This window comes from Daphnia pulicaria, chromosome 1 (assembly GCF_021234035.1).
Source record: "Daphnia pulicaria isolate SC F1-1A chromosome 1, SC_F0-13Bv2, whole genome shotgun sequence".
Taxonomy (NCBI): Eukaryota; Metazoa; Arthropoda; class Branchiopoda; order Diplostraca; family Daphniidae; genus Daphnia; species Daphnia pulicaria.
The window spans coordinates 2,532,008-2,555,403 of record NC_060913.1 but is presented as its reverse complement, the minus strand read 5'-3'; the positions used below and the strand labels follow the sequence as shown (position 1 = coordinate 2,555,403).

Sequence of the window (23,396 nt, the reverse complement as noted above, 5' to 3'; positions counted from 1 at the left end):
GGAGTTCTTCATACCATCGAACAAACAATTGGTAAGAAATTCAGAAAAATTTGTGAAACTTTAATACTTAATTTGGTTTAATATAAAATTCCTTTTAAAGGATTTCCATATGCCAGATAAGGAGAGTATTTAACATTATGTCCAATGTAATCTTTAGGCAAATAATAAAAATACAGCCATCATGACAGTAAAATAAGCAAAACATACTAGTTAAACTAATAAGCTATCCCAGTTTGAAGAAAAAAACAGGACCAATCCAAAATTGCCAGAAGGGAACGCTTACGTATAACCCTAGAAGTTATTCCCACACAATCCTGCCAAGGGTCGGAGACAATAACCAGATGGGCTAAAAAAAGAAAAATAATAAAAAGTGAAGGAGAATGTGAGAGTGGTAAAGCCAGCGGAAGCGACAGAAAAAGGAAAAAACCGGATGCTAAACAAAGTTTAATCCCCCTTACCAAATCCAAAGTAAAATACCCAATATATTAAAACTAAATTTTTATTTTTTAGAAATTCACAACGTAGCTTTGATGTTGCCCACTGTTCCAGTTATTTTTTTCGTAAACCATTCGTTTTTTTTGTTCAACGTCTATGAACTAAACTAAAATTTGTGTGTTTTGACCTAAAAAATGCCCAGTAAAGAACGAAAAATGGTTGCAGGGTCTTAGATATTCCGTCCTATATAATTGTTTGCTAGGGCTAATTAAAAAAGGGAATAAACTACAATTTAATTTTTTAGTTGTTTTTAAATTTTCAGACTGAATTGTGAATGAATGAATGAATGAATGAATGTATTTATATGGCACCTTTCCATTATATGCTCAAAGCGCATTCAGTTTCCAATTTCGATGTGATTAAACACATTTCAGTATATTTAACCAAATTTACTTGAAAAATGCTTTCTTCGGAACCATACATATGGGGCGGGAAAATTTTCGAATTTTTAATTGGCATTGGTTGGTAAATGATACAATGGTCGTCATTTCTATCAAAAAGGGTTTACATTTCTTGATAAAACACAGCTTTCTATTGAGTTCCGCATTACTCCTAAAGAACCTTGTGTATCAACAGACGGAAAATGGTCACCTTTTTTCCAACCAACACCACGTAGAATATTCTTTCTGAACACAATAATGACTGAAACACCCTGACGCTCGACGGTGCGATCGCAATCCTGCGTACGGCCGAAACCTCACAGCTCCAAGCAGCCAACATGAGGGAAGAATCTTCAATATACGCCATCCGGCGGTCAACGTATCAAGCCAAGAAAGCAGCCGAAGGCAACCCGGGCGCAGCCAAACATCCCGAAGAGAAGAAAGACGGTGTAAGATTCGAAAAAGACAGCTCCACATCATGCCGATTTTGCGGCGGACAATCCCGTCACATCAGACGCGATTGTCCCGCCTTGGGGAAGAAATGCCACAACTGTGGACGAGACAACCACTTCGCCAGTGCTTGCGAAGACGGCTCCAAAGTTGGGTCAATATTCGAAAGAAGTCCAGTTGAAGGAACAAACGAGTTACTCACGATGGAATTCACAGCCAAAGGAGGAACGGAAAGGCGTCCATATCAACCCTCGCAGACACCGGATCAGACATCGACGCCATCCCCGACAAAATTTACTACGCCTTCTTCCCGGATATACCGCTAAGGACCAATAGCCCAGCCCAGTCGGCGACCGGCAGCCCAATCATGTGTCTAGGCACCTTTCAAGCAACAATCGACTGGCCTGCCGACCTCAACGAGTCCAGCCCAGCAACGGCCACAGTCCACGTACTGGAAAAGCTAAAACAGGCGGTCATTTGCACAACCACGCAACGGAAACTTGGAATGGTGCACGACGGGTACCCAAAAGCCAGGATCCCGCCCAGTATCGGAGCCATTGAAGAAGCCATTTAGAGAAGAACTGGCCGAGCAAAGGGCCCAAGGCATCATCCGGAAAGTTCCACCAGACACCACAACGCCGTGGATCCACGGCGTAGTTCTGGTTCCAAAAAAGAAAGGTGGCGTAAGATTCTGCCCGGACTATTGACCGCTGAATAAGTGGCTGGTCGGAGCCAAATTTGACAACCCGACTCCATTTTCAAGCAGTCCGTACAATCCCTAGAGGCATGCTTTTCTTCACAGTAGTGTACGCGTTTAAGGGGTATCACCAATGCGCGCTGGATGAAGCCTCCATGGCCTTGACAACCTTTGCCACCCCGGAAGTTCTACACCAGTACACCCGACTGCCAATGGGAATCTGCCACACCGGAGACGATTATGGACGACGATTCCACGACATCTTCGGTCACCTCCGCAACACAGCCAGGTGCATGGAGGACCTCATCATCTACTCCGCCACGTACGAAGAGCACTTGGAGTTAGACCGCGCAGTTTTCAAGACGGCCAGCGACCACAACGTCGGCTTCACCGCGCCAAGACGACCTTTGCAGAGCCGACCGGCAAGTTCGCCGGCTAAATAGGTTCAGAAGATGGCTTTCGCCCAAGCCCAGATTTGACGCGTGCCATCAGAGAATTCCCACAGCCACGGAACGTCACCGACCTTCGGTCATTCTATGGGCTGTGCCAGCAGGTCGGTAACTTCAGCAGCAAAATAGCAGCAGCGCTAGCCCCTCTCTCTCCACTGCTAAAGAAAAGCGTGGAATGGAGCTGGAACGCGCAAGAAGAGACAGCTTTCCAGGCCGCAAGAAAAGAACTGGCGCTGGTACAAGAGCTCGCGTTCTACAACCCAGACCGGACCATGTCCCTCCACGTCGATGCATCCCGCCTTCACGGCCCAGGTTTCATCCTAAAGCAATAAGACCCAGCGACCAGCAAGTGGCAACTAGTCCAAGCCGGATCCCGGTTCCTTTCGTCGGCCGAGTCCAGGTATGCGATAAAAGAACTGAAATGCCTGGCGGCCGCGTGGGCCATGAAGAAATGCAGACCATTCCTCGAAGGACTACCGGCGTTCGACCTCATCACAGACCACCGACCGCTGATCCCAATTCTCAACGAGTATTCACTGGACAAACTAGACAACCCGCGACTGCTTCGCCTCCGCCTCCAAATGACCCGCTTCATATTCACAGCAGAGTGGGTCCCAGGCAAGATCAACGTTGAAGCAGAGGCACTCTCAAGAGCGCCAGTCGATCGCGCATCAGAAGCAGACGAGCTAGCAGAAGGACCCAGCACCTTCCGAGCAAAAGGCGCGTTAATCGGACTCATAGCCGGATCACCCAACCAGTCACCCGACCTGAACCTGAAAGCAGTCCAGTTGGCAGCAGATGCCGATCCCCTCAGATGACGTCCCTCCGCGAGACAATCATTGCCGGATTCCCGAACGACAAGTGCAACTTGCCGGAGCAGCTGCAACCATTCTGGAACGCCCGCCACCAGCTGGCTATCGACGAGGACGACGGAACAACTGTAATGGGCCCCCGCGTAGTAATACCTCGCTCCATGGTCCGCCAAACAATCCAAGTCCTGCTAGGTATGCACCAAGGAGCCAGCAAGATGCGCCAGAGGGCCCGTTTATCCGTATTGTGGCCAGAGATGAATGTCGACATAGCCAACGCGGCAGCCGCCTGCGACTCATGCAACAGCCGGCTAGCGTCCCAACCCAAAGAAACTATCCGTCACCACGAACCAGCCACGCGCCCCTTCGAATTCTTACACGCAGATATGGGAGAAGACAACGGGCGGCATTTTTTAGTCATCGTGGATCAATTCAGTGGGTGGCCCCACTTCACCATGTTCCCAAACAAGATCACCACGGCACGACGTCTCATCGACGAATTCCGCAGCTTCTTCGTCTCAATTGGAGGCGCCCCAATCAAAATCTGGTCCGACAACGGACTCTTCCCCGCGGCCGAGTTCCAAGACTTCCTGCGTGATTGGAAGGTCGGATGGGAGTCATCATCACCGCATTACCCGCAATCCAACGGTAGAGCCGAAGCAGGAATCAAGGCAATCAAAGCCCTCGTGGCCGGATCACGAACGGGCGGCACGTTTGACCAAAACAAAATGGCCAAAGCGCTCTCCTCTACCGAAACGCACCCCGCATGGGCCTCCAGTCGCCCGCACAACTAATCTTCAACCGACCCATCCGCGACGGTTTACCGGCGCACAGGAGATCCTTCGCGCCAGAATGGCAAAGAGAAGCCAAGGAAATCGAGCAGAGGCAACGAAAAATGCTGGAGAAGACGACAAACTACTACAACAACGACGCAAAGGATTTGCCGGAATTGACCATTGGCGACCACGTACTCATCCAACATCCAGATTCCAAGCGATTGACTACACCAGGAGTGGTAATGGAAACTGGCCCAAACCGGGATTACATGGTCAAAACACCATCCGGCCGAATTTTTCGGCAAAATCGCCGTATGCTCCGCAAAAGAACGGTGGTAATGCCGGGAACGATTCCACCAGCCGAAAACGAACCAGTAGCAGCAGTGGAACCAAATCGACCAATCCCCACCATCGAAAGAGCAGCACCGACAACAACACAGCCGGAGAAGAGAACGAACGGGCAGCCTAGCCAGCAAGTTGGAGTCTGGCGCGGCCGAGGACGCGGCCGGATTCCGCCCGTACGCCAGTCAACCCGCATCAGCGTGCCAAGTAACCGATACCCGGTAGAAGAGTGGACCAAATCCAATCCAACCAAACCAGAATCACCATACCGTATGTTTATGTTTCACCATTCAGTATATTGTTGTTGTTTTTTTCTTCATCGTATTAAGCGCCAATCCCTCCCCAGAAGTACCAGAAGGGACGCGCCTTCAAAAAAAAAAGGAATAGAAAAAGACATGTTGTAACCTCGCCCGTCAGAGGGCACACACACCCGACCCACCATCTCGGCTGACAGAGCAGACGGTCGGGCAGTCTCTACGCGACTAGCTCAGCAGACGGTCGCAGCGTAGACCCATCTCACTCCCGTGCTGATTTGTATTCTCTCTCTCGCCTCGTGTAAGTTGAATAAACGTGTATCACGAGTCTCAACAACATGAAACAATCAGCTGAAGAAATTATCTGAAAATATAAGTCAATAATAAAATCAGAATCTAAATAGTGTGTTACCTATTGAATCATTCAAAATCTATCCAACCAAACCTTAAGAATGAAGACAAAAATATCACATGAAGTAAACTATCCTTTACAGCCATTCAACTTCTACTTTAGTCGAAAGGTGTCACAGTAAAATTGCAATACCACTTACTCAGATAGACAGATACTCTAAATATTGCTATTAATGAAAGATATAACTCATTACCGAATTACTGAGAATTATCATCAGAATCGATTACACCACCAAACTCTAGCATCAAAACACCGGGCGCCATTTTGAAAATTTGCCCTGAAAATTGAAATCGAGGGGGAGTGGGCAAGGTTGCATGAATTTGAACAAGGACCATAGATCATAAACCAGATCAGAGTTATAATGGAAACAAATAAATCCACGTATTGAAAATAAAATGGAAAATCTGAAATACATCTAACTGACCGAAATATTTCTCTCCCAGTTGATGTTGATGAGGGGATTGGTTTGACGGCCATTTAAGGAATTATATGGCCGCGTACGAGTACGACAAAGAAAGTTTTTAGAAATCACTCTATTTTTCTGTCGTGGAATAAGGCCAGCACTTGCTCCAGGATCCCCGTGACGAGATCACATAATTTCAATAAAGAAACTGTGTTGTAGATGACATCGGCACAAGACCAAATATTGACCGGAGCAGCGGAGTTAGCAGCCAGCAACATTTACATGATCCCATATACCCTAAACAAATTTCAAAATCAATGACATCACACAACCTATCAGGTAAAGAAAAGGCAAATATTATATACCGAACGGAAGACGCCGCTTATTCCAACTGGAAACGGAATGCCCTTCAGACTCTCCAGAAACAGCTGCAACTTTGAAAAAAGGGATTTCTAGTTCCTAAACTGTAAAAGATAATAACTGAGAAGAATGGTACACAATAAATAGAATATAGGCTTAGACCGGTGATATCATGAGCCAATTTTACTGCAGCCTGGTGGACCGTGAAAAAGAAATCCTCTCGGTGGTGACATGGCCAAATGATGGTAAAAATCAATCTGGATGCTTCACGTGAAGAATAAGCTTGCGCAATTACTAGAGAAAGTAGAGATGAATTAAAAAATGAATTAAGTGATCCTCTCATTCAACTTATTACCAAAACTATTACTTTCAGGGATTGCCATTGCCATCAACTTCTGATAACTTAGTAGTATAAATAAAAGATGGAACATTAGAACAGATTTGGAACTTTTCTCGTTTTCACCTGGAACTGATGGATCGACCTTCTTTCTTTTCCAACTTTTTATAAACACTGTTCCACCTTTGTTTCTTTTAGTGTTACATTATAAAATAACTGGTTTCTCTACTCAGGGTAAGGAATAAGCATAAGCAGCTTGCAAAGCTTTGGAAATCCTGTTGAATTGGAAAATTCTCCAAATGTTTTGGTGGCTTAATCCAAATAAAGGTCAGTCACTTCGGTTGCACGGACAACCGGCAGGGATGTTAAAATTGAATTGAAATATTCGTTTTTCTAAAAAGATCATTCGGAATTTGCGGACATGAAAAAAAAACATTAATTGGGTCATCCTAAATGAAAAATTTCAGTAATTTTAATCATTCAAAGATAATAATAATTAAGGAAACATAACTAATATTCACTAATTCACTACTCACTAGGGACCTTTCTAATCCTCCTGGAAAAATCAGATCAATAAAATCCGAATTATTTTCACGCAAATAATAATCCAACAGTGATGCAATGCAATGCAATGCGATGCAATACTGAATCTCGTATCGGAACCTTCTAGTTGATAAGTCTGTCTGTGATGCCATTATCATTTAAGGGGCCTATTGGGACCCTCTTGGAGGATGTCGACCATATGGGTTCACTTTTTTTAGGCAACACAGGCCCAAACTTGACCACATACAGAATGGAATTTCACGACGAAAATATGAATATTGCCATGCAAAACGTGCATCGACGAAACAAATATGCCTAGTATCTAGTTCATATTCCTTTTCTTTCTATTTTCTTTGGGGGTTGAAAAATGTAACTTTTCCACCTTGAAAAAACACACCTGATAAAGCATGAATCATTAGTTCATCGCGTTAAATAAGCTAAAACTATTATAAATATACTTTGAGCGAAACCCGTTTTTAAATGTCACACATAATCCAGCAAACAGGGCTTGATTCAGTGAAAAAAAAACAATAACATGAGAGTAACTATAAAATAATTAGAAAATAGTAAAATGTTTTTAAAATACACCTTTTGTATAACAACGCACAGAACAGCATTACACTTTTCAGACTCAGTATCTTCGGGACGAACTTATAGATTTTTTGTGTGGCAACATTTGCTAATAGGGCCGTCACAAGTTGTTTAGTAACATTCTTTCACAGACTGTGGTTGTTGGCAGACAACATTTGCAGGTATGGTCTTAACAAGTTTACTCATAGCTTTAGGTTGCACTGCTTTAAAAGGGATTTTTTGGCTGAATTTGCGGGTATGACCTTACCAAGTTTCCGGGTAGCTTTCGGTTTCCCTTCTTTCACATGTAGCTGTAAGCCGACAGTATTATTCGTTTTGGCCTTTACAAGTTTACGGGTAGCTTTCAGTTTTTATCTCCTTTCACAGGTAGTTGTTAGCCGACAGTACTACCAAGTATGGACTTAACAAGTTTACGGGTAGATTTCGGATTCCCCGCTTTCACAAGCTGTCAACATTCTCGGGTATGGCCTCATCAAATTCAAGGGTAATTGAAGGTTCCAGTGCTTTTTCAGGTGGTTGTTTGCCAGCATTTCCGGATTTGGCCTGAACTCAAGATTTACTGGTGGTTTTACAGCTTTCCCAGGTTGTTTCTGGCTGACAGCATTTCCGGGTAAAGCCTTAACAAGTCGGGCCTTAAAAAGGGGAACTAACAGGTTGCTGATGTGGAAAGGTGTTCTTGCAATTGAAAGATGTGTCTGTCAAAAAAGAGTAGATGATTAGAGATACTCGATTTAGCTTAAATATACACGAAACATAAACCATTGAAGAGCTCCAAAGTTGCACTCGCTTCTTGTTTGGTAGTTTGATAATCCAGAACAGGCACGAACGCATGAATGTAAAGATGATATGTCTATAAATAAATTATAAGATGATTATAGAAACGATTAAATTCAACACTTTAAGTTTCAGATAAAAACGATAGAGAAATGCTGACTCCTCAGCACTCGTTTTCATTTTGGGTTCTAGGAAAGGCACATTAAAAAAAAATGTGTCTATAAATCAGTGAGATGGTGATGAGTTGTGTGATTAAGTTTTACAGAATAAATTTCAGATACAACGGTAGCCATGCATCAAATTTCTGTGGGTGGTTCTGGCTTTATAAGATATTTACCTTTTTTCAATTTTCCCACAACAATTTTTTTTTCTGTAATTGTTTTTGTTGGTACTTATACGTGTCTGGAGAAAGAAAATACGTGTTCAGCCTAAGCTATAAAACCAATATAAAATAAATATAATGTAATGCTGGCGGTTATTGTTTTATTAATTTTGACGTTTGAAAATCGGAAAAAAATGTTCCGTTCATGAGTTACAGAAATTTTACAATTATTTTTTTTTATTAACCCCGTTCATCCTTATAACTGAGTGCATCTAATCTTGCAAGAATCAATTTTCTTACTAGGCAAGATCCACTTTTATTTGTTGACAACATAATTTCTCTATCACTGTGACTTTGAGCGATATACAGTGTTTAGCAATTTCGGACTGAAAAAAAGGACCAAATGATTTCGCTAATTATAAATTATTGAGAAGTTGAATTCAAAAAAAATTTTTAGTTGGACTCAGTGATTTATCTTTGTCATGTACACTTGTTAAAAAATTCTTATTGGCTAAATATTTTGTGTTAAAATTGAACAAAACAGTTGGATTTTATTGAGATGTATAGAATTTTTAATCACCCTGTCAATTAAACTCGAATTTTTATTTACACTTTTGAAATGATGCTTAAAAAGTAAAATTACTATATTAGAAAATCGTATTTCGACAGTACAATAAAAATAATTGCATAAGAATGAAAGAACTACATTTTCCATGTCTTATTTTTTTCTTCGAACCGAATTTACGACGAAAAGGCAGAAAATTTATTTGGGCAGATGGGGAGACTTTGATGTTTCGTGATATTTCACCATTTTCAATCCTCATTATCTCGAGAATTAAAAAAGATTAAAACATTTTACTTTATGCCGTTGGAATTGCTTTGCGAATCTGCACATGATAGACCTGATCTAGATTTTCCCACTCCTTTTCAGGATCCCTTTCCAAAAACTACCTCAAGAAAAAAAGGGGGTTCCTTGGGTTTAGGGAGTCGGAGATCGCTTGTTTAAATATTGGAAATTTTCCACGATAGCTTGAAAACATTGTATTCTTTTTCATCATGATGTCAACATGAAGATGACACATGGTTTCCCGTCGAAGTGCCTAGGAAATTCGTGTGAAATTTTTGTCATTAATTCTAATCCAACAAAAAACCTTTTAAAAAAATGTAAAAAAACTGCCTCAGGTATTGTTCACACAGTCAGTGTACCCTTAAAAATAATTTGACAGCCAACATATTTAATTTCCTCAAGATATCATTGAAGAAATCATTTAATTTTTTCGTCGTCCTTATGGTGCGATAGGGTAAGTCCTGATTTCAATGTTAATTTCAGCCCGTGTTCAAATTCACGAAATAATTTTCATAACTGCCTTTTAGGCTGTTATTAGAATATAATTTAAAAATTACCAGTGTAAGATTCAAAAACGAAAACATATCTTCATCAAGATTTTTACGTCACCACTAAACCAACTATGACTAAAAAGAACTATTACAACAATAATGATTTCCTGAAAAAACTAAAGGAGAAATGAATTTTTTGTCAAATTATTTTTACGGGTTCAAATTCAAAACAGTCCCTATGGCAGTTTTCGAAATATATTTTATTCTGTGTTTAGTAGGATTCGAAATAACGACCAAAAATGAACGGCGATTTTCCCGTATTTTTAGTAGAATTAATTTAAAGTGTATAATGGCAGCCGTATCGTTAATTCGGGATAGCCCAATGCGACTTTCAAAATAATATTCAATAATTTGTTCGGTGATTTGAACTACGGATCAATATCTATTCTAGCTTGCAACAGATTGTGAATAAAGATAAACATAGACAATCGAACAAGCTCAAATTCAATTTGCTCTAGCTGATGTTAAAATCTTTCTAAAAATTTGATTGATAAAAATTTTAGAAAGGCTGTTCCTGTTTGCTCGGAAGATTTTTGTTGTAACATCAGAGTCATTTGAAACAGCCTTAGGAGATAATGGTCATTAGGAAGCAATTTGAAAGTTTTTTTAGTGATCCTCAGACAAGAGTAATCTTCGTTCAGCGTGGAAAAGGAAATTTTGAAATTAAATGTATATTAATCTCTTATGATCCCTTATTAGTTTTTACTGATGACCAGCAACGGTAACGGCGTTTAAACTTCATGAAAATATGGATTGCCACCGCAGTAAGTCGTGTATTTACTAGATTCAAGCTATCGGTATTAATAAAATAATTTAATTTTGTTTCAAGTATCGGATCAAAACCGAAAAAGAGTCGGATGATAATTTTAATAAATCTTCAGTGGACATTGAAATATTTGAAAGACTTGAAGTTAAACAGGAGAGACGAAAAAACTATGCAAGTTAAATGTTGGTGTTATTGGACACATTAAAGTAAAAAAGAAGACTTTCTTCACACAAAAACTGTTGTAATACGAAAACTGCACTCTGTATAGCTCGTCTTGAAAAGGCTACAGATATTTGCACCACCGCTGACATGTGGGCATCTCAATGAGATGCCCCTTCTATGAGATGATCTCATAGATGAAGCTATGTTGGCATGACAACTCAATGGAAAAAAGCAGATTTGAAGATACGAAGTTCTTGTTTTGGAATCCTCCGTGTTAATGAAAACCACCGGTTCCGGTTCTAACTTCCTGAAAGCTTTAAAAATATCGGTGGACTACTCTATAATAGTGGTCTACCTTCTTCAGAAGCTTGTGAAAGATTATTCAGCACAGCACAAACTTATTCAGCATTTTTACTTCTAAGAGATGCAAGCTATCTGATTCAAATGATCAGAATCTGATTCCGTTAACATTAACTCTTTTTTATGATGAATGTTAATTAGTACAAAGAGTCTAGGGGAATGAAGAAAGTGAAATAATTACGGACAAAAATAATTCAATTTCCGTTTAAAATTTTTTGAAATGTTAATGGTATTGGAACCCCGGACAATTTTTCAACTTATGTCCTCTAGATTATGATCTTGCTATCTATTAGACCAATTTGTTGATTTGAATTGTTTAAAAGTTTATTGTTGTTAATAGGTGATTGTAACTACACAACCAAACTTAGATGGCTCTGGCGATTGCCCAGCATTTGGAATTTTAGTCCCATACTTTTTATCGGTTTCCCTTCTTAGGACGGCGTTCAGTCTACACCACGGCATGCGAAACGGCAATAGCCAAAAAGATTTTCCCGAATTTGAAACCCTAAATGGTGATTAATTTAAATTTAAATTGACAATGCTGTATATTCTGTCTGCAATGAACCCCATTAGGATGTTTTAAATATTCGAGTAAAGAGCTTATGTCACCTGACAAAGAATTCTCTGTAGTGAGATTATAATACATTTAATAAAGAAACTAAAACTAAAAATTCTTTTTATATTATTTAAAATTTAATTAAATTTAAAATTTATTAAATTAAATCTCATACTCATCTGTTGACGTTGTGGGATTCAGTTGCGCTCCTAATAAAAAAATTAAAATAAAAAATTAAATTTTGCTATTTCTATTTAGAGTGCGAATTTCGGACCAGAAATGGAACTTTCCTTACATATGGATGACACAGAACGCACAGAACCATCACAGGTAATTTGTTAAACATGTAATAGTCAATGTATTGGATTTGACAAATTCGGCAAATTTGTAGTTACCGTTTTTGTCAAATCTAATACATTGACAATCACTCGTCTCATATGAATGAGTATTAGCAGAATACAGTTAACCATTTCTTTTTCCTACTATAGACTAACGAAACTCCCCCAAAACCAGTGACTGCAGCGGTGTATATCGAAGAAATGTTTGGATACAAATTTAAAGACGAGGATAGGTTACACCAGGCCCTAAAACGACCGACGGCCAGCCTTAAAAGCTCAGTCAAGAAGGGAGACAGATTGGAGTTAGTTGGAGATGCTTTACTAGGTAATTTGTCGTTACATGTATGGGGAGGTTAAATTATATTTTAATTGTTTGTTTCTTCTAGACTTAATTATGATCGAGGAGTGCTTCGAGCGGCATGAAAACTACGGAGCAGGACAATTGTCCGGAATCAAGTCTGAACTGGTTTGCAACGATACACTGGCCGTCATCGCCATCAAAACAAACTTGCATCTCCTGTTGCAAGAGACATCTCCAGCCCAAGAATTAGTCTTGCAGGCATTTGTGCAACAACAGGAGAGAAACGGCCATTTATTCAGACACGAGAAACCGATTACGACCGTAACTTGTCTGTAAAAACAGCTAGTGTAGACCCAGCTTTACCGGCGAAGGAGGAGTGGAGGAGGCACTACCCTGGAATAAGTGTTTCAAACGCCAATGCCGATCGGTCATTTTTCTTTCCATGGTAGCACCTCCTCCATTCCTTCTTCGTTCTTAAACTCATTTAAAAAAATTATAAATTCAAAGTAAATATTAAAATTTTTAGGACTGCTCGTGTCCATTGGGCTGTACAGAACTTTTACGAAGTACAATCCAGGAGACCTGATTCGTCACAGATCTGCGCTCACTTGCAACGACTGCTTTGGCGTTTTGTCAGTTAAATTTGGAATACACAAATTCTTACTTGGCATGCCGCCATCCTTGTTGCACAACGCCAACAAATTTGCGGAGAATCAAGAAGAGGCCTCTCATCCCTACTCCAACAAAGTAAAAAAAAACTTTTAAATTCCTATAAAATGTAAAAATAACAATGAATTTATTCAGTCTTACAGTTTGGCGCGTTCGACACCTCAGTCTTCAATAGCAGCACGATGCATAAAGGTGCCAGTCGTACTGGCGGATGTTTGTGAATCCGTTACAGGAGCAATTTTCATAGATTCCAAAGCTTCCCTAACCGCTTTACAAAATTCATTTCAGCCCTTCTTCAATGACGCTAACGGTAATAAAAAAAAGAATTTTAGACCTCCCAATAAAAAAATAAAAAAATGATAATTTTCCATAGCTCACCTCAAGTCACCGGCAAGTGAAATTCTGCCAACACGTCATCCGAGTATGTCGATTAGGTATATGCAAATAACGAACGTTACTTAAATTACCTTACTAACAAACAAATAAATTTTAATAAATTAGGGGGACGAAATCGCCCAGTGGGTGTTTCACATGCAATATAACCATCGACGGAGAAGTCAACAGGGGGGAAGGCTCTTGGACCAGGATTTCAATAGTGATGATGATCTCGTGTTATCCGTCGATAATGAGCCAGTCTGGCACATCAAGGAAAAAGCGAAGAAGAATTATGCAGATTATTTCTTTTATATAAAATATTTTCCCAAGTAACGTGTTTTATTTTTCCGCGAGCGCAATACATTATTCGATTGGGTTGGTCACAGCTACCACGTGAAGCGGACCAACAAGCGATCGGTAGCGTGGCGCTGTAAAAAGCACACACAACCGAATTTCTTCCGTCCCAAGTGTCAAAATACGATCTGAACTTCAACATCAAAGTACCTCATACCTGCCCAGCCAACATGGACATTTCCAGGGATGCTTCGATTATCATGAAATTGAAGACACATGCTATAAAAAATACGCTGGTCAGCGCTAGGGCAGTAGTAGAGAAGTAAATAATGGTGGAATTCGCAAAAATATCCATTGCGTAATCTTTCGGTGAAGGACAACCTGATTAGGGTGGTGCAACGGAAGAAACAACCGAAGTTTCCCCAAAAACCGGTGGATTTTCGCTTTGAATGGGGTAAGTGTAGATTTCATCGTTTTCATCACTTGCAATAATAATTATTTTATTTTGGATAACAGATCAATATGGTAGCTGCATTCTGGATGGATATTTCCACCGGGATGTCGCTGTCAAATCGCGGAAGCGATTTGATCACCATTTAATCTTCGCGATGAAGCTCTCTCTTTTACGCAAGGCTAAGAGGTGGTACGGAGACAGTACTTGTTTTACCTTCTTCCTCAAGATGAAAGATTAGACTGAGAAAATACCAATAACAGCCAAGCTTCTTTCTCAAAAACAGGCCCTGAGAAGGTTAAACAAGAACACAGAGTCGAAGCAGCACCACCTGACGGCACTTTGGGATGCCTATAACCGGTTCGAGAATCGACTGTCATCCAAAGATCTGTTGAAGGCGCTTGAAAAGCTGACGAAAAATCACTCCAGGGTCGAATTAAAATAAATCCAGAATAGGGTACACGCATGGAAATTGAATATTTGATGTTTTTATCTAGCCTTATGTAATTTTTCACGGGGAATATTTTGCGAGAGGTTGTTACATCTAAAAAATTTATTTCTTGACATATTTAAGTTTATAGTTGTATTAGGCTCCTCCTCCCCAAATTTGGCGATTCCGATATTTTTGGTAGAAGGAGCCTAATTAACTCCCAAAAGAAATGCAGACGAAAGGCTGTGGAGTAAATGACTGTCTATCGATTTGTAGAATATCGTTTGTCATCGTCTCGATCGATTGATTTAATTTCAACATTCATTTTATAAGCTGGTTGTGCTATATGCCAGAAATTTCGATACAGCTTCATGTCTGTATCTATTCTGATCAGCATTTCGAGTTGATTTTCTTTTGTTGATTTTACTTGGAAATATTTATGTTGAAGTACTGGCGATTAAAACCAAAGAATTGCTTATTTCAAGTTGGTTCTAGAATTGCTTAATTTGTTTGTAAAAACGTTCATGTGGCGTGAAATATATTTTTTATGAATTTATTGTAATTTAACAAGCAATCCACCACTCAAGCGCACCAAATCCATGGACCCTCCTTTTTTTCCATTCTGCTATGAGACCTACAAATCTGAAAAAATTCAGGCATATCCAGTTTTCTACTCCGGATTCACATGTTTTTGCAGAATTTAAATACTTCCTGCCGTTCTGGAGATATTTAATGTTAAAGTTTGGATTTTTTCAAATTTTAAAAATTTTGGGGTGTCTTTGGCATCGCTTTTTGGGTAAATGCTACCCTTACAAAAAAAATTCTTATAAAAGTTTGCTCGGCCATCCCTCAATACCAATCCAAAAGGAATTTACATTCCGTATTAGATTGGCCAAGTTATTCCCAATCTAGTGAAGTGTAATTTTTACAAGTTTCCCACCCAGCCTAGTCGCCATTTTTATCTCTCTCCCTCGCGTTCCTGGCGGATGACAGCCGAAGCTACGCTTTCCTGACCATCACTTTAGACCGGGTGACATACTGCAGGCCCTTTCATATAGTCTAGTGGCCAGCAATATGAAGCCCGAGGTGCAGAGAACTCGTATGCTTCGGCTGTTCATCCACCAGGAACGCGAGGGAGAGTGATAAAAAATGGCAAAAAACTCGAAGGAAAATGACGAAGGGAAGTCGCTATGGAGAATCCGGTGGCCCAACTCTTGGCTTGACGTTTCACCATCAATCATTGGATTCCATAAAACAAAATTTCATCAAGGTTCACTCATAAGAAATTTAGTCGTTGTGGACAGTTGTTTTTGGAGCTTCAAAGCTCAAAGGCATACATAAAAACGGTTTTTGCGTTGTACTTTCCGAAAATATAGTGTGGAGTGTGTGTGGAGTGATCTAAAAAGTTGTGTAAATTCAACATTTTGTCTTGGAGATTGATGTGCATACGCACCGGAGTTCCATCTCTTTTATTTTCAGGTGCTGATAATCCCAAATTGCAGGTACGATTTTTTATTGGTTAATTCAAAAAAATATCGTCTTTTTCTTTCGATGGATTGTACGGTTAAACGGTGGTATCGGCAGTACTGGAATAAATATTCGAGGCTGCTCTGCTTCCATGCCAGATATTGTTCAGTGGTTAAGTGAAAAATCTTCACCCAGGTTTTGTAGGATGTTTCATCCCTAGTTTTACGAATTTTTGTACAGGTGTTGCTGTCATCTAGTCAAACGCAAGGCAAATCTTTATAGAAAGGTCGTATAAACTACACCCCTTTGATGAACCCCTTTCTTCTTTTGAATTTAATCAAATTTTGGTCAATTTCGGCTAGTCCAGTACAGAAAAATAAATTTTCAGGAAATGCTTCTTGATATTGTTTTTTAGGTCAATGACCTATAGATGTACAGTTCGGTCACTCGCACGCGCATTTTGTTTAATTAGATGAGAATCAACGATAAATTGCAAATTAAAAAATTTGGGAGAATTCGGCTTCCACAGAGCGACGTAGTGATGAAGTCCTCAATAGAGTGTACAGTACGGTCTTCAAAGAACTGACAAAGTCCTGATATAACTGACAAGAGGCCTATTTTTTCACCTGATGTTAAATGACAAGAATTCTTTTTTTTCACCTTTTCAAAACTGCATACAAAATGCTTAGAAACGCTTGCTTTAGACATTTTTTAAATTGGAATTACGGTAGTTAATACTCGGTCTTACAACGGAACTCCATTTGTAGTTATTGCATTGAAATTTAAACAAATTAAAGCACACCCCCGAAAAGAAATCGTCCTTTGCATGCGGGTATGGACATTCTCCGGAGATTCTCATTCAATACGTTAACAACACAAATTCAAATGACTTGATTTTACGATCCAATTCTTCATTAGTTCTGCTCGCAGCTGAGACAATCTGTTGACAAAACGTGTATCTAATACTACGTATATTCGTAAACTAACCAATCTCGTGATATAATCCTATCTCGTTAAGGTTAACGCAACAAGCTTCTCTCTCAGTAAAAAGCGGAACATTGAAGCTATTAAGAACTGGCTCATCAGTTCTCATGACCGACGTGCAGTATGCGGAAAACGATGCTATTATTTTTGCCAACATGGGTGAGGCGTGAGAACAAAGCGAAAGGTGGGAAGAAAGAAATAGAAGTGATAAACTCACTTAGCCACTGCTGGCCATGTCTTTCTTGCCAAAAAAAGTTATGAATGAAACAGTAGTCTGTCTTGAACTTGTGTTGACCGGGAGGTGGATGAAAGTGGCAACGGCCACTGCACTGCATCCACCGCACTTCGGCGTGGGCCAACGATAATGATTGCGAAGACGGATCAGAACGTAGGATCGGCATACAACGGCAAATACCGCATCTGTTCAACGACAGAACTCGCCTGGCAAAACGTCGTATGCGTGGCCAAGTCGTATCACTGCGACAACGAATGATTGAAGCGAACTTTTTGATGACTAGCGCACGCCCGTCCGTATTTGAGCGCTTAGCGTAGGTCCGTCGCTATTTAAGCGCTAAGGTAGCCCATTCGCTGTTTTTGGCGGCTCATTGCGACAAAAATCCCTTACTAATAAAACGCAAAGGCCCATAACTGAACTGAAATCTACAAAATCCACAAGGAATTCAAAATTAGTAGCAAAGTTAATGTCATGTTCGCGGACAGTGGTTCTAACTTCCTGAAAGCTTTCAAAATTTTCGTGGACTACTCGATAATAGTGGTCTACCCTCTTCAGCAGCTTGTGAAAGATTATTCAGCAGAGCAAACACTTATTCAGCATTTTCACTTCAAGAGATGCAAGCTATCTGATTCCGTTAAGTTTAACTGTTTTTTATGATAAATATTAATTAGTACTAGTCGAAGAATGAAGTCTAGGGGAATGAAGAAAGTGAAATAATTATGGACAAAAATTCAATTCATTAAAAAAATTCCTATATAATGAAACTAAGGTAGTGTTGTTTTACTTAACCACTCGATTCGACTATAACAAGTATTTAAAGAAGGTGGTAGGTATAAATAGAATATATTTTTTTGCCCACCCTTCAGCCTATGGACCAAAATCGGATGTTTCTCAGCAAGGTTTGACGACTGAGGTGGAGATGAAGCCGATGTGGGGTTTCCTATCTGCATCTCTTCGCTTCATGAAAATAATGTTTTTTTATTCCTCTAATTACTTTAAACTATAATTATTTATAATTTTTTATTTCGATCTTGGAACTGACAGTAAAGAAGGATATGAATGACTCTACAGCAACCTTCTTTTAAGACACTTCAATCACGATATTCACATTATCCAACATCCCACCCCAAAATCCATCCCAGAAATAGTTGACTCTATTGCCTGTTATAGATCTTCTTTCTTGGTCTGACAAAGCAACCTATAGTAATTATTTTTAAGGGAGAGATCAGATTCAAGAAATGTTCAAGATCACTTGATAAATCATCGAGGAGCACTCTAAAGAGTGCTAGCATGTTGTTTTTACTTTTTCCAAACTGTATCCAATCTGATTGGTAACTTGGGGTATCTTGATAATCATATTCAGTAGCTCAGAGAAAACATCCTTTCAAAGGGAGCATTGTCTTGTCAAGAAGAAAGAGTGCTTCAACAGTTGTACATGATTGGAAAAATCTATCATCTCAGAATGCGGACTTTCTTGAATTGGAAGCCAGGATGGAAGTCTTGTTGTAGAGCAGACATTACTATAACCAGAATAACCTATAACCATAGAACAGACGTTACTATAACCAGCTGCTATTGCAATTAGAGCTCCAGAAATTCGGACTACTGTTTTTTTACCTTTAAGGTTAGAAACAAAATCATGAAGTTGACAATGATATATGAAAGGACTGGTTTCCAGGGTGTTCCTGGTGGGAATATTTTTTTTCAATTTTCCACATGAGAAAATCTAGCAATATTTTATGTCTGATTTAGTGTAATGGATCTTGGATCGGTCACCTGTTCTCATGAAAAGGATGAGCAGTCCACTGATATTGCCACGTGGGAATCCAGGGACACACATGTGTTAATGGATTTCACGTGAAGCTTGACCATCTTAATTACTTCTTCCGTATATACCGTATACACTTTCTACTTTACCCCGAAAGGGGTTGAATCAGCTTAGCGTTCATCTAGACGTTATCTAGATGATCATCTTTTTCTAGACTCTCCCGGCGTCACTCTGTAACAGGGTGACGCTTTCCTTTAAATTCACCGAGTCAAATTAGAATCGAGGTTCAGTCTGACTTACGCGTTTTGCCTAAATCATTCGAATACAACCAGTTCTCTGAAACATCTATTTTGTGTTCATCTTATTCCGGTCTTCAGTTTTCGTACGCATTTTCCGTCACAATATTGATCCTATGCAAAATTGTTGTCCTAATGGTTATGGATTTAACTTAGACAGACCCCACGGTACTCTTCAAATTTGGATTTTGAGTTTGGGTGCAGTTTGGATTTGTAATGCATATACGACACGCGCGCTCTCATTTACATTGATTATTTATTCTCCGCCCCGGCAGCAGCAGCAGACTCTTTTTGGGGGGTTTTGGTTTCTTTTGAGAATCAACCTGATTATTTATTTTTTGGACGATTAAGATTATAATGGAAAAATGGCACACACATTAACGGGGACAAAATTTTTTTACTTGTTTTTCTGCGGTTTTTAGGGCGACATCTAATGTTTGTTTTTCAGTTTTTCTTTCTCTTTTCACATCGTAATGCATTTTGATAGGGACCAAAATGGAATAAGACAAGTTAAGGGGGTGAAAGGAAGTTCCAAATAAAAAAGAACCGCCCCTCGCACGGTGTTGGTTTTTTTTTATGGCCACAATCTTCTTAGAGGGTGGGGCAAGGCAAGACGAAGCCATCGGCAAGATCATTAGAGTACTAAGTAGGAATTACTGATTACCCCTCTCTCTCCTGTCTTGTTGTTTTCTCAGTCAGACAGACAAGACATAAGAGACAAGACACACGACAAGAGACATTCGGTTGATTTTTTCCCTTTTCTTTGTTGTTTCGTTTTTTGTTGTTGTTAGTTTTTAGGGATTTGTTTAATTACTCGGAGGAAGATTAATCACCTCAAAATCCACCCCTCTTCTGGTTTTTTCTTGCGAACACTCAGAAATTTTTTTTCGTATAAACATTATTAGTTTATTTTCAATTACACCTCTAACAAGGGGAGATGAAATTTCATCACTGTTCACAAACGCAAAAATTTGAGTCGGGGAACAAAAAACGATTTGAGTGATGTAACGCAACGGTAGAGTTTTTTCCAGTAAACAAATTTTTCAGCCGTTACGTAGCCGTAATGGGCCAATCGCGTGTCTCTAATAAAATATTTATATCTCAACAGAATATAAGCTAATGATGATTCAGTTGAATTGGGAATGTCTGGAAGGGGATTTTACTTCGGTTAGTTTCCAGTTTTATTCCTTTTTATGTCTCTACTGCCAGCATTACCGCTTCCGCTGGTATTACCGCTTCTACCTTCGCTGTTGTCCTTTTCCTCTTTTTGCCTGATTCCAAGCAAGAAAGGTGATTGAGCGCAAGTTTCGCCGTCTTTGCCGCCTTGATGGTTGTCCCTGACACTTAGAATGATTATGTGGGACGGAATGGCGTTTGTGGGACTAACTTCAAACGTTACGTGATTGTTCCCATCTCGCAGCTTTGGATTATTACTTTTTTTATCAAGGTTAAGCAGTTAGGTTAATTTGTTGTTGTTTTTCATTTACTGTCATATTGACTTTATTTTAATTATTTACCTGAAGATTACTTTAGGGTTGATTTCAAATACCCCGTTTACCGGGAATATGAGATTCGTTTGAAAGAAATTTACTATAAAACCAAAATAATTATTTAAGTTGAACTAATTTATTCAAATTTCTTACCGATGGTCTCTTTCATTACTTGTAGAACAATTCTACGGGTTATTGTTAAGTTTTTTTGTCCACTATCCATGCGTATAGCGTGCAGTGCGACCTCAAAAACGTCGGCACAGGCTTTAGGATAATCTATCTCCAAATGTAAATCTCCTGTAGGGGACGGAATTAGTTGAACATTCTGAAAAAAATTATTTTGTTAATTAAGACTGAGGTATAGCTTGTACTTTTGATTTAGGACTCTTCAGGGTCTTGTTTACTTAGCCGTTTTATCTGGCCATGTTGCCATAATCCCGATCTTAGCATTCTTTCTGCTTAATCGATAGGGATAGAGACACATGGCGTCTAGCTATGCAGAATATTATTATCTCCGTAATATATAATATAATACATAAAATAATGTCCTAATCGGAAAACGGTAATTGTTGTTTTTCAAAAACGTCCCATTATTGTGACAACGTCGCTTTAACAAGCGTGTATTTGAAGTAAGAACTACAACGGAACACGTCTGAAGGAAGAGAGAGCGAAGACTCACTTTCCCCGTCTATTTAAGGGAAAGCGATCCACAACCCAAACCCACAAAGATAATCATAACCCACATAGAATGCTGCTAGAATTACATGGTTCCCTGACGGCCAGGCCAAACACATTTCTGTTTAGGCCTAACACGTCTGATAACCTTTCTAGCTGAGGAGGAAATCCAATGAGAGGTATACGAGGAACCGGCCGTGAGCCCTAGTTCCTCGTGCACCAGTTATCAGTGAAACCCAATGAGGGGTGTCCTGTCCGGCCGTAAGCCCTAGTTCCTCGTGACAGATCCCCCCCCCGTCCTGTTGAAGGCAATCGCCCCGATTGACCATGACATATTAATTCCACAAACAAAACAAAAAGAAAACATATATATATATATAGGCAAAACATAAAATGATAGAAAAAAATAAAGAAGACCAGAAAAGAAAAGAAATGAAAAATAATGGAAGTAACCAAACAAAAGAAACAAAATACAAAATAACGGAAGTGTTCAGAGAGATGCACAAGAGGCACGTATGGGTTTCAGACGACGTACAGCTGGAACGTAGTCGGCGACGTCATATATCCCACTGCTACAGCGAATGTGATCCGAGAGTTGTCGAAACAGCCACCAAGTAAATCCAGAAAGGCCTCCAAAACAAAGAGAAAGAAAGGCAAACGCAGCTATCCATTCGTATGGATAAGCATAGGGATGTGTCGATGACATTTCCTTCGACTCTAACAGGGTCACAATTTGATTATGGGTCATGGACGCTTGAACTTCGACAGACGTTTGCTGAGACGACAGTGCACTCACCTTATCTAAATGGGTATCATTCATAGAAGGAAAGAAAACTACCGTTGCCATTTTACCCGCAGTAATGTTCGGTCTAAGTTCTGGAAATTGAGGTAACGGTACAGAGACAGCTTCCAACATTGTAGATCCTTCGAAACTGGCCGGCAAAATCCAATGATCTGTACGGGCTGTACAACCCGGGGGCACTTCAAGATAACCCACTGAAGGTAATTGACGACGTTGTGGGGGTAGATGTTTACTATCCGGCGGGCAAGAAAAACCACTGTATGAGGTCCTACTGCTGAGAATGCCCATTGATTTTTTCCTAAATAGACCGCTTCCGGACCATTCCAGGAGATGAAAGAGTCTGACAAAATTCCCAAACATGAGTTTCGTCATTGGTGAATAAGGCAACTGCGCAAGATTTGCGGGATCCACGTTTTGCAAAACCGGTGTGAAACATGCACACTTGTTTATCAAACGAGCGACATTTTAGTATGTCTAAATGAGTTAACTCAGCAAAAATGTCAAGATCCAGTGAGACGGCTAAATAGTCCGGTAGATTATTGTTGTAACAGCTACCATGAGTACCGTTAGCCAAGGCTTTTGACAACGTGATGATTTGAAACAAGTTAAAATGTTGATCGTGATCGAATATCGGAATTTCAATAAACAGGCGAATTTTATGAGCGACCACAGCAACCGATACTTTAGATTCTCGATACAGCACCCATAAATCGTCCGAAGGAATGGCCCACCCCAGTGGAAGATGTGGATTAATTTCCTTTATGACTTGTTGCAACGTTGACGGAGATAAAATTTGCGGTGATAAATGGCCTGACGCCAATGCTGCCAAACCCAATTTCCCATGCCTCTAATTGTTGTTGCAACCAAATCAAAATATGGTTTTAATGTGGCGAACGCATTATCCAATTCTTCGAAATACTGTGTCCGTTGAATTTGCTCGAGCTCATACTTTTTAATATAATCCAAAATAGAATCCACACGATTGTGCAACGCAATTGATTGGTTTTGCAGTTCCTGTAACAGTACCAAGTTGCCACGTGAAATTTGTAATGTTTCATTAACAATTGATGCGTGACATTCCAATAAATGAACTACTGTTTGGTCATGAGTTTCCATGGATTCAATACGAGAATTGAGATTTAGAAATTCCGCGTTTGTTGAAATACCAAATAGCCATTTCAGGGC

The 23,396-nt window shown here is 39.9% G+C and overlaps 1 protein-coding gene across 1 annotated transcript; it reads left to right on the top strand.

Moving 5' to 3' along the window:
- The first annotated feature begins 3,285 nt into the window (after nucleotides 1-3,285).
- LOC124320836 (uncharacterized protein K02A2.6-like) lies at nucleotides 3,286-4,074 on the top strand. Its single transcript, XM_046783738.1, has one exon. The coding sequence runs from the start codon at nucleotides 3,286-3,288 to the stop codon at nucleotides 4,072-4,074; it is 789 nt and encodes a 262-aa protein (XP_046639694.1).
- The last annotated feature ends 19,322 nt before the right edge of the window (nucleotides 4,075-23,396 follow it).

Excerpts from the sequence above, each read along its gene's own strand:
- LOC124320836 (XM_046783738.1), top strand. The coding sequence starts at position 3,286 with ATGACGTCCCTCCGCGAGACAATCATTGCCGGATTCCCGAACGACAAG.